The sequence below is a fragment of the Neltuma alba genome, unplaced genomic scaffold (genome assembly GCF_004799145.2).
Source record: "Neltuma alba isolate B1F8T4 unplaced genomic scaffold, ASM479914v2 tig00013748_pilon, whole genome shotgun sequence".
Classification (NCBI taxonomy): domain Eukaryota; kingdom Viridiplantae; phylum Streptophyta; class Magnoliopsida; order Fabales; family Fabaceae; genus Neltuma; species Neltuma alba.
Window position 1 is genome coordinate 40,174 of NW_021637887.1, and position 12,621 is coordinate 52,794.

General features: G+C 33.4%; 1 protein-coding gene and 1 pseudogene across 1 annotated transcript; both read right to left on the bottom strand.

The window, feature by feature from the left end:
• Positions 1–499: 499 nt before the first annotated feature.
• On the bottom strand, positions 500–3,913 carry LOC114739043 (alpha-L-arabinofuranosidase 1-like; annotated as a pseudogene).
• Positions 3,776–8,843, bottom strand: LOC114739048 (subtilisin-like protease SBT3.5). The gene is made up of 12 exons (XM_028927115.1): positions 8,709–8,843; positions 8,535–8,632; positions 8,287–8,387; positions 8,011–8,169; positions 7,565–7,676; positions 7,234–7,406; positions 6,709–7,070; positions 5,880–5,974; positions 5,536–5,778; positions 5,243–5,357; positions 4,952–5,138; positions 3,776–4,724 (listed from the first exon to the last, which is right to left on the bottom strand). Exons 1-12 carry the CDS (start codon positions 8,805–8,807, stop codon positions 4,162–4,164), a joined length of 2,307 nt encoding a protein of 768 aa, XP_028782948.1. The 5' UTR covers positions 8,808–8,843; the 3' UTR covers positions 3,776–4,161.
• Positions 8,844–12,621: the final 3,778 nt, after the last annotated feature.

Sequence of the window (12,621 nt, forward strand, 5' to 3'; positions counted from 1 at the left end):
TTTATATAAATTTAAAAGATAAAATGAGTTAAGATTTTATATTTAATATCAAAACAAATTTTGGCTTAGTTTCTATGTTTGAGACTGACAATAATATTTTTAAACAAAGAATTAGAAGGGGACGCACCTTTTTGGGCTCATCGAAGGGATCGGTATCCCATACAGTAGCAGTACAATCTTTCTCGAGCCAGCGAAATTCACGCTCCCATCCAAGCCATTTATCGTGATACCAAGAGATATTGGATTATTGTTGAATTTTTTTTTTGACCTGAGGATTATTGTTGAAATTTACAACCTATAAATTTAATTAATAATCTCTTGAACTAAAACATACATATATATATATATATCAAAAACTAATAAGGTTGAGTTTAATAAAAGAGTCAGTTCTTCACAACATATTCGAATTCTCACTGCGAGAGTTACACACATTTAATACTTATCAATGTTCCGAATAGGAGGATGCCTATACATAGCAAATATGGATATAGATGAGCAATTAGATATGCATTATTATTACCTTCATTCTTAAATATTCCTTCTTGTCCACTAGATTTTGCCAAGTAATTGCGGTTGCAAGGATTGAAGATGGAGCATTAAGTACCGATTTAAGATATGTTGCTCCACTCGACACTGTGAAAAAAATGTTGAAGCCAATAGCTTGCAATAGCGTAATATCGACAAGAATCAAATACGATTGCATCTGGCAGCCAACTGCATGACATGTTCATTATATTAATTTAATCTCTCACATCATGCACATAATTAGAGGACAATTAATGAACATGTAACAAAAGATTACTTCTGGTCATTAACATTTGCAAAAAGTGGTGCATGGCAGGACATTTCAACATGATCACTGCATAAAATCTTTTAACATGAAATAATAAGCGATAATTACGAAATGGTAAGCAATTAAGCGATAAGTTGACAAGTTTAGTACTTGTTAATTACGAAATGGTAAGCAATTAAGAATCTAATAGACCTCTTCTTTTCTAGACCCATTAGAAAACCGGCCTCTCCCAATGCTGATAATAGGGTTCCGTTTTTCGCATCATTTTTCCAAACTGCATATTTTCACTAACAAAAGCTTTTGGACCGGCCAGTACGGTTTTGTTTATCGACAGTGTTATACATTGAGGAAATATGGCTAGCATTTGTATAAATATGAAAGTCATATAAATCAGCTGGCAGGTCCAAAGGTCTTGAAGCAGCATCACAGTTTGTGATTATTTCTGTATCTGGATCGGTACGCCTTATGCCATCATAGAATTTAAGGTAACTCTCCAACTAGTTAAATTTGTCACAATCTTCATTTCTATCAGCAACATATCGTAAATCAAAAGGTTGAAGATGTAGCTAGACCTCTTGCAAGCTCAATTCCATCTAAAGCTTCCTATGTAAAAAAAAAAAAAATTTAAGTAATGAAAAGTGATATTTAATCTAAGAAAGAATAAATGATTCATCAAGAAAGGCGAGTTATGCTTCATACTTGCACAAATGGAGCAATATCAGTTGTATTGACTTCATTATGATGGCTAATACCATTATTAAATACTCATGTTTGAAGAGTATTAAGATCCTCCGAAAGCTGTGGAGTTTGAAATATATTATTAATATACAAAAAAGAAAAATTGTAATTAGAAATAATTAAAACTATGCATACTTGAAGAAATTCTAAATATCCAAAGCCATTATCAGTCTAGTAGCCCCACACATTATTATAGTGACCAGGTCTTTCTTCCCATGGTCCAATGCTTTCTTTCCACCTAAATGTATTTCTTAAGTCTCCTTTAACGAAACAGCCGCCTAATGCATTATAAGGAAAGCCATTATTATAACAAGATATCAAAAATTATACTGATTAATCATTTTTACATGATCCATTTTTATCTATGTATACCAGGAAAGCTAAGAAATCTTGATTTCAAATCTGTAATCATCTGAAAAAGGTCCTTTCGACAACCATGTCCAACCTTATATGTGTCTAAAGGCATTGCTGAGACTTGGTCCAACAAAAACATTCCCTGTTTGGTGGTTGTTATTTGAAGGCGTGAATCATGGTCTGATGCTTTTGCGTCAAGAACAAATTCTACTTTTTCCCACTTTGGAGCACCTTTTCTATGTGAAGAAGTAAAAGAAAACCATTAAATTATGTAAAACATTATTCATATATATTGAATACATAAAATTGTAATTATTTTGCAATTTACCTGCTGTTAGTAGAAGCCAATTCTTTCCCATCTCCTCCTACGGATGCAACGTTCAAATCAACTGGACTTTGGGATTGCCATGTAAAAAGCCACCTTGTACTGCTTTCCTTGCTCAATTTTCTAAAAGAGTCACACACGTACACAACATGTAGAGTCAAAATAGTGATATTATAAAAAAAAAACTATTGATATTTAATTGATTAAACATTACAAATAAGCCTTACCATACCCCAAAAACCAAGATTAGAAAGACCAACTCCTGGTGGGGTATCCTTCAAAATATTCAATTTGATTGCGACCTTATTGCGAAGAAAAGGGGAAGAGAGCTCTGTTGTTGCAAATGTAGTTGAGTCATCTCCAATAACCGACCAGGGGAAGATATTTAAAGGAACTTGAGTACCCCCGGCTTCAAAACCTTTATAGATCAATATAATTAAATTCAGAGTTAATTCTCAAAGATAATTTTTAAGAAACAGGAAAAACGAGTTAGAAAGGAAAAAACTTGACAATTAGATTATTACCTCTATTGTTGACAAGCTCAGCCCATCATCCTCCAGCACCTGAATGATCAATTTCCTATAAACCGAACAACTGGTCATTTATGTGGTTCAGTGTGTGTGAGATCATTTATAACAAGTATACCTCGGAAAATATTCCAAAAAAGGTCTCTGGAATTTTCCTTCCAGATTTAGCATCTACAACTAATGAAGGACTTGAAGCAGCAGGATCATCAGCAAAACACTGGAAAGCAAGAGAAAATAGAATTAGCAAAGGTGAGATAAATGAAGCTTTTTGAAGATGCCATTTCTATGAATCCCTCAGCTCACTTGTGGTTCTTTTATACCCAGTTGGATCCTATTTATATGGAGACAGTATGCTTTAAAATAGAAATCGAATTAGTGGATCAGAAAAATATTACTTCTTGGGATGAGCATTAAAAAAAAGAAGTGGTGGATAGCTAACTATTGTGACTAGATCACTGCATAAAAAATAAGAAAATTGATGATTTTTTTTTCCCGAATGAAGTAGTACGCAATATATTAACAGATAATTATGAAATGGTTAATTATTAAGAAAATAACCAACCTATTCTTTTCCAAAGCCATTAGAAAACCGACTTATTCACTAACAAAAGCCTTTGCACCAGTATGATTTTGATAATCAAACTTGTTATGCATTGAGAAAATATGGCTAGCCAAAGAAGAAAAATATGCTACAATTTTCAAAACAAACAACTACGTGCCTGAAAAGAAGATTTGGGATAGCTTGACACATTACCATCATTTATTTTCTTAACTTTTATGTGTGTGTTTAAGGCTATGCGTTTAGTCATTGTTTATTGAAAGCAGCAAAATTGTCATTTAATATCTGACTCATGAGTACATACTCGATGGTCAAATTATTTTAAGAAAAGAATGACTCAATTTGATTCACGGAAAGTCGTCGCATTTTACTGTTCCTTCCGAGATGTATAGAATTTTTAATCATGTGGCAATTCTAATTTAAAAATAAATACAGGGTTACACCAGTGAAGAAGTTATATGTTACCCATGCCCCAGAACAGCTTCGAATGTGCTATGGATAATACTATATTTGAGCATTTATTCTTCAGAAGCGTGCAGCGGAAATCAGAACTGTACTGGCCTCAGCCAAGTGTTTTAATCTCAAATCAAGTCATAGGTGAAGACGCTCACTTCCATTTAGATACATGGGAAATTCTGAAGAAGGCATAAAACCAAGTTCTGTAGTTACAACTGACAAATGAAATGATGATCATGTATTTTCAGAGCAGTTCTGGTCTTCTATTCTGCAGTTCATCTTGCTTGCTGCTCCAAACATCATATATCTTTGGTGTAACTTTGGCAGTGATTATACAATACTTCAAGATTTCAGTATGAATGGTCGTTTCCAGTTCCTATAGAGCCTTCAGTAATATGTACAAGCATTGCTATCTGACCAGCCCAAGCTTTGCAGGTGAAACCCTGACAGCTAAAGGACTGTAGACATGCAATCTTTTGTTCCTCCATAACAGAAAACCAAATGTATAGCCCTTTGATGGAGAAGCAACTTTGAAACTCACAGTGAAGTTGATTTTCTGCCCAATCCTTGTGAAGATTAACCTGTTTGGTACAACAGTGACATTAATTCCTGCAGGAGGAGACACCACAGCTTTGTAAATACTTGTTGCTTTTCCAACATTAGTCACAGTTCTAGTCACTGAGAAGTTGTCTTTGAGATTTGGCACTGTGATGGATGGATAGTTGAGCTCAGATGCAGATTTGAATGCCCTGTCGCATGTTCTGTTGTTTCTAGTAACAAGATGGAGTGACCTCTCGCTGTAACCAAGTGAACAGAGGAATGCTAGGTAATCTTCCGCGTGTATATCATAGATGAGACCCGGGTCAAGAACCCTTGCAGGGTTCACAAAGCCTGACCCATAATCAAAAGCATTGGCACTTCTTTGTTCAGGATCCGCTTTGATGAATCCATGGTGCTTATCCAGAATTGTAGCTGCATATTAAAGTAGTAGTTAGTTTCTCATACTGAAGCGGCAAAGCTTCTGCACTCTATTGATCATTTTTCTTTCTTTCTGGTTGCACACTATATGCCTGGATTAACGGCGCTCAGGGACCGATGGAATTTAAGGAAAGTTTTATATTTCTATCTGTGCTGAGGAAGAATCTCTATAAGAGAGTCATATAGACCTTAAGAAAAAGACAGTATTGTTAATGTAATACCGGTTGTCATGATGGCAGACTTGATAGCAGAAGGAGACCATGAAGGATGAACAGCTTTGATTAAGGTTGCAATTCCGGTTATATGTGGGCAAGCCATGGAAGTTCCTGAGAGAATGTTAAACTCCATGTTTTTGGCTGCTGGAGACCAAGCTGCGAGGATGTTCAATCCTGGGGCTGTGACATCAGGCTACGTAAAATTACCTTAAAGTCAGAATTTCATTCCTCTAGGAATACTATGAAACACACATAATTCACGTCGGATTTCTGTTTATATTACTGGGAGTACATCACCTTCAGAATTTCTGGGGTTAAGCTGTTGGGGCCTTTGGAAGAAAATGCTGCCACACGTGGTGCAGGCTTTGCTCCTAATACTGTCTTTGCTCTGGAAATCCTTGCCGTCGCCTTACTATTGGGGATGGAAGTGGCAGAAAGTAAGATTAGAGAATTGAACGCATTCATATATTTGGATTAAAAGCAACATAGAAGAACTTAACAGCATGTACTTGTCATCTCTTTTATATTTCTCTCTTTCCAGAACATTATATATCTTCACCTTTGGGAAAGTAGAGAATTCAAAAACTAACCGTGTATTGTTGATATACGAGAGAATATGGCTGCCTGTTCTCTTTCCAACAATGGCTGATGGTATCACAAACGGGATGGCAATATCTTTGCCTGTTTCATCAACAAGGATCATTCCTACTCCGCCTGCTTCTTTCACTAAAGTACTTTTCGCTACCTTTGACTCAATTGAACTCTCTGCATGTCGGCACACCAGAACTTTCCCTTGGGCCTTGGTCTTATTGAGGGAACTATCTATACAGTAGCTGAAAAAACAAAGAAAGACCAAAAAAAAAAAACTTATAAGAACATCCTTTTGCATTGATCTTTGCACATTTCTCTCATTCAAAAGTACCTTGTGCTTCACCTGGATTGATAAGGAGTGAAATATCCTGCAGAAGCTTCAGAAGCAGAAATTATCCTTGTAAAGGCACTCATTTCCGAGAGACTCAGACTTTCACCCTGTTACATTTATCCAGAAAAATTGTCAGTGAAACAATCAGAGAAAAACCTTATTCTGATTCCAGATAAACGGGTGCTCTTTCGATTTAGTTCTTAACAAATCAGTCCCTTTAGTTGAATCCCTTAATCATCAACTCATTTTTAATGTTGCTCTCTCAATGAAAATTTTACACCAAAGTTGGGGGATTGGAATTTGTATTTGGCCCCATAAACTCATGCCTCACTCCTTTTCCGAAAGCATTTTCATAATTAAGGACCTAATGCACCCTTCCTTGAAATATGTATCGTGTCAGGATCTTTTAAAGTTGCTTATTATGAAGTTCTTACAGTGTTAAGCGGGGGAAGAAATATAGAAGGTGGACGTGTAAATGTAAGGAATTTCAAGGTCCTCTGATTGTAAAGTTTTTGTGGTGTTTAAAGAGATAGTGATATAAACAGTGAAAATGTGTATGGGTTCACTTTCACTTTTGTCTCCAACTCAACCGTTTCTTTCTTTTATTCATGAATTCTTTTAAAAAAATTTACAATAAACAAATTCCAAGAATTCAAACTCTCACTCTTTTTTATGTTCCTTTTTCGTGATAATCATTTGGTATTATACACTAATTCGAATTAGAACCCTGTCGTGTTTTAGATGGAAGTATCTTTTTAAATATAGTTTGCTTTCAATGCTTTAAGCTATACATAAACTTTGTAGTAATGAAAAATTTTCTGACAGTGTGATAAATCTTTACCGTGATATTGACACCATTTCCCAATGTGACGTCGGAGGTGAAATCCCTATCAGTGGAGCTAGCAGCAACAGTGATCATCCATGGTGCAAGGTTGGTAGCAGAACCAGGATACCCTTCATTCCCAGCCGATGCAACGACCAGCACTCCACGATTGGCTGCATGATACGACCCAACAGATATGGCATCATTGAAGTAGTCAGCTTGAGGAGACTCAGGACCCAAGGACACAGACAATATGTGAACCCCATCTCTGATAGCATCGTCAAAAGCGGCCAGCAGATCCACATCATAGCAGCCTGAATCCCAACATGTTTTATACACAGCAATCCTAGCCATTGGTGCTCCTCCCCTAGCTCCTCCACCTGGCGTATGCATCAAAAGTCAAATTATTCACAAGTTATGAACTATGCGATTCATTCATCGCAAAAAAACTACACAGTTAACACAAAATTCAAAAATATAAAACGTAAGTTTGAGTAAATATTATGTACCATAAAAACTTTCACATCAAACTACCAGTAATACCTGCCAATCCCATATAGTTCATGTTGGACACGTACCGCCCTGTGGCTATAGAAGCTGTGTGGCTGCCATGGCCGGAGCCATCTCTTGGAGATCTGAAGGAGACTTTTATGTCCGAGTCTGACCCTTCTTCTACTTCATACCCACGCATGTAGTATCTAGCTCCAATGACTTTCCTGTTCCACGTGGATAATTAACCAAGATTACACACCTGACCTATGTATAAACTAATACCTATGAAGTGAAACTATGATAAGGCTTGTTCTTTTTTAGTCTCTTAAGAATTGAAATAATAGTTTAGTTAATAAAGAGGAGGATAAGGTTGAACTAGAAACTGTTGCAAGAGGAAGCATTGAATGCTTCTCCCGATTCACATTTTCCTTTCCATCCTGGTGGCACCGGAGGCATGTCAACATCACTGAAACTCGGAGATTCAGGCCAAATTCCTGATTCAATGGACATTATGATCTACGTTAATTCTTCAATGATGCAATTCGAAAATGTATCTTGGCAAATTCAGTGTACATAACAATAGATGCGGAGAGAAATAGAGAAAATAGAGACAATAAATAATTGTAGAGATTTAATTTGTAGAAATAACACATACAACTAAAATGCTACAGGGGGAACAAAAAAGTGGCAGAGTTTCTGCTAGTTAGGTAAGAAATGAGGTGAGAAATTTCCAATAAACCCAATACTTGCCTTTAGGAAATATTGAAGAAAATGTAGAATTAATCATAACAACGCTTACTGTGAAAGGTAAGAGTGCTAAGTGCTCACCAGTGTCAATGAAACCAACAATGATGTTTGCTTGGTTTCTGGGGGAGAACCCAAGAACCTCCATAGTTTGATCGTCCAGAAGGCCCATAAAGTCCCATGAATGAGTTGTATGCAGCCTTCTTTTAGAATTGGGAAACACAGAAACCACTCCCGGCATTTCTGTCAATTAATTGAACATCCATATCACAGGCCAGTTAATTATGGGTTTAAATAAATCTTGGCGTCCACAATCCACACAGACAAGTCGAGAAAGATGAGAAAATCACTCTGAATTACTTGAAATCTGAGAAGCCTGCTCATCAGTCAGTTTCGCTGCAAATCCTCTGAAACCATGTTTGTAGCTATAAACATGCGAAGCTTGGGCTTCCTCCATGCTGCTCGTCGTTTCCCATAAGAAAAGGGAGAAAATCACAAATCTAAATTCAACCTGGATTCTATTCTTCTTTGATGTTATTCTCTCTTCCAACATACGAATGTACAGCATCCAAATTAATCTGAAACAAACCAGTATGAATTACAGAAACTGACCTTCCACCGTGACAGAAGCAAGAATTTGATGGTGCTGCTTCATAATTTCGTCTGGGTCTTCGTCATTTTTGCTTCCCAAGTAGACTACATAAACCTGCAGTGATCCAAACCAGAATTCCTGATTCCATAACTTGCTGTAAGAAAAACTAAACAGTGGAATTTGAGCTTACCTTTGCAGAGGAGCACACGGTAATCTGTGCAACAGCAACTGCAAGAAGTAGATAAAGGAAAGCAATGCTTCTCCTTCTTGCATATCCAGGAGCAGACATTGTGGAAGTCCCAACTTGTGGCCTTGTGTTAACCAACTCTGATGCACTGGAGCTAAAAAATAACAACGACCGAGCTGTTTATAGAGCGAGAGTGAGAGTGGGAGTGAGAGTGAGAGAAAGGAAAGCGGAGCAAATAATGGCAATTAGGTCAAAGCACTCTTGAGCTTACAAAGTGAATAACTATAAGCTTTTGTATACAAATTTTTGATTTAGAATTTTAAAATTTAATTGGTATATTTTTTGTAACCCAATAACATCATTTTTTTTTGGTAAGTGACAGCTCCTAAATTGAATTCTACTTACAATTTTAGACTATTAGTATCTAGTCCATTTAATTCAATTTCAAGGAATCATATAATATATAGAAGAAAAGATTTAAAATAAAGACCAATAATAATTAATTGAGTTCAAAGCTTCCAATTTAAGATAACGGCATTAAAAAATGTTCCTTAACTTAAAGATCCAGTTGAAAATAACAAAATTAATAGGACCTATACAGAATGGTATATATATTGGATCAATTACTTTAATTATTAATGATAAAGAATTAAAGAGCATAGAGAAAAGAATTAAATAAAATTTAAGAATAAGGAAGTGTCAGTAAGTGACAAGAAAGCATCAATTTTGGGTGTCCACCGAATTGAGGATATGGCCCTCACATCGCGGGGACTGCTAGTGGAGCCAGAGTTGGAGGAACAGAAATCCAATCATGTGACTACCTTTTTATTTTAATAAAACCTCAACACTTAATTTTTTTAAGAAAATTAAAATTAATAAAAAAAAATCTTCACTTAAAAATTTTATTGGCTAGAAGTATTTAAATTCGAGCGCATGAAATTTTGCAGAGTATCTTTTCTGTATAAAATTCTGTAGACTACCGATAATTTATGTGTATAAAAACACATTATCTCCTTTGATCAATAAAATTCTCACCGATTTTTCCTTTGTAAAAGAAGAATATGCTTATTTTTTAAAAATTATGATGATTTTTGGGACTTGAATTACATTATTATGATGTTTTTGTAAGAAAATTATCAATTTTTAAAAATTACTATTTCAAGTAGTAGTATTTTTTTATAAAATTTAACATAAAATTTTTAAAACCATTGCATAAAATATAAAAGAACATAAAAATATTTTTTAAAAAAGTAATTTCAATATTTTTTAAAACAATTACGTATGTACGTCTGAGAGACTGAGAACATAATTTAAGATGCAATGTTTATAAATAGAAACATATATATACCCGTCGGTCCAATGAATAATTTGGTGTCGGTCATTGGCTCCAGTCTAGACACATGAGTGCATTATTAACTGAGCATTAATATCTAAATTATTGATTTCCAAGAATCTTTTGACTTTGTTAATGTTAATTTTCAATTACTGAAGCCCTATTTTTTCTGTTGGCCACAGAAAAAAATAAAAAAGGGGGAAGCCCCATTTTTTAAGATATATTTGTCTATTCACTACTGCTTGAGAACTTTTTTAGGATGTGATGTATTTCTATCTTCTAGACACTGATAGTCCACTTAAAATTTTTAGTATTATTTTTTTATCCATATTAATTATTGATAAATTTCATTATATTAATTATTCGTACTCTCTCTTGCTTGCTCCTCATAAATAAGAGCATTTTCAGAAACTTAGCTGTCATTTTTACATATTCATTGTGTTTAACTGATTCTAAACAATTTTTTATTTATACTACTTTTGGTCCTAATTATAAAAGTTAGTTGACTAATTTAAAGAAATTAAGAAAAAAAATTAAGTTAGTTATTTGTAATAAATATGTATTGTCTTTCCTAAAATCCTTATTAATCACATATATTAGTTAGAACTACCATTGTTAGAAAGACTACTTTGAAAAAAATACATAAATATGAGAGACAAAGTAGAGTGAGGTTTTATATTTAGAACCAAAATAAAATCAAACAAAATTTTATATTAAAGAGCGGAGATAGTATAATTTAACTATTTGTATTTTGTAAAAAATAATAGGAAGGAGTATCATATTTAAATTTTCATTTCCGAAGCACTCTGCTAAATAATAAATGTGTTGAACTGAATTCTCTTACCGAATGTGAGTTGTCAGTCAACACATACCATGTGTATGTGCAAGCAGCCTAAGATTTTGAAATATAAATATAGCTTATTAGCATGTATGACTAGTTTATAGCTAATATTCTGGCAAAAAAAAAAAGCTTATAACTAATACGTTAAATTAACAAGGTATGATTTTTCACGGAAAACTCTAAAGCTTTTTTTCTATTCGTGACATTTTTTACAAAAAAAAAATATATAAGGTTACTATAATATTTGGTCCATCAAGTTTGTCTTCGTTTTGATTTAATCCTTTCAGTTTCAAACCATAGGCTTATTCCTTGAAGGGACAAAATAATTCAGATTTTTATTGTATCATAGGATCAATGTTTTAAAGAAAGAAAACTTGAGGGATCAAAACTAAAATAAGGACAAATTTAAAGGGCCAAAAATATATTAACCCAAAAATATACTATTTATAAATTGTAAATAATTTGACTTATTATTAATTTTATACACACTGATACGTGATAGATTAATTGAATATTAGTAGTATAGAATTATATGGGGGGAAAAAACATGAGATAAGAAAAAATGTGCACATTCTAACATTATTCTTGCGTTTTTGTTTTCCATTTTGTCATAGCCTGACATAATGAAAAATCATTTAAATTTAAATTCTTACAAAGAGGAATATAAACATGGAGAGTGTACATTCCTATATATAATTAAAATAATATAAGTAGTAAAGATGTCAAGAGTGTATTTTAATCATCTATTTAATTCAATTTTCAAGCTTTTAAAGAACGAAATTAACCACTTGAACAGTCTTAACAGTTAAAGAATATCCTCCTTTCTTTTTTTATAGGACAAAATCTTCAAGATTTAATGTTTTTATTTATAATATATTTTACAAAATTTAGGCAATAAAAAATATTATTTAAGAAAAAGCCCCTTTAAAAGGTGCTTTTGATTAAGGATGTCAATTGTTTTTTCATATGTGTAAAGCAAGCAATTTTATGTTAAAAAAATAGTGGAAGGAGTGCTAATCACTCAAATAGAATCACATATTTAATAGCATAAAGGAGCAATTTTATTTTTATCTTATTTTAAGTGTATTTAACACCCTGATATTTTTAGCGAGGCAATTTTATCATAATTTTATTTTTACAATTTTACGCATAATCTTTTGTTTTGATGCAATTATATACGTATGTACTTTAGCTTATTTATACAAGATTTTGGTTTGGTTCTTAATTTATTAAAATACTACTTTCAACCCTAATTATAAGATGAAATGCATTATTATTTGAAAATATTATCTCAGTATTTAAAATTTGAATGTCGACATGTTTTTAACTAATGAAACTAATGACGTTACGATGAAAAAATAAAAAAGATGCTTTATAAAACTAAGGAATTAAAATAAAATTTTACATAAAATTAAAGAACTAAAAATTAAAGATATATTCTTGTTTTTCTGGCCAAAAAAGGCAGAGTAGTATATTATTGTTTAAAAAAAAGAACAAAATAATAACATGATCAATCACTTTAAAGAAAACTAATTGTGGGGGATTAGCAAAGGTGCTTTTAACCGTTAACTTGCATCACTCTCATGGAATTCGAGGGCCTAAAAGTCAACATTGGAATAATGCATGAATATGAGCAGTGATGTCCACCTAATATTCAGCTATCATTATTTCGCTTTTTTTTTGGCCAATAATTTACTTGAGTTAATGGCTTAATGCAAATTTTGATATCTTAAATTTGCCTT

What these genes read in the sequence shown, in the direction of transcription:
- LOC114739048 (XM_028927115.1), bottom strand. Translation starts at nt 8,807, where the DNA reads ATGTCTGCTCCTGGATATGCAAGAAGGAGAAGCATTGCTTTCCTTTAT. An exon ending in GCAGGCTTCTCAGATTTCAA is followed by an intron (nt 8,170 to 8,286) that starts GTAATTCAGAGT and finishes ATTAATTGACAG; the next exon opens with AAATGCCGGGAGTGGTTTCT. An exon ending in TGTTGGTTTCATTGACACTG is followed by an intron (nt 7,677 to 8,010) that starts GTGAGCACTTAG and finishes CCATTGAATCAG; the next exon opens with GAATTTGGCCTGAATCTCCG.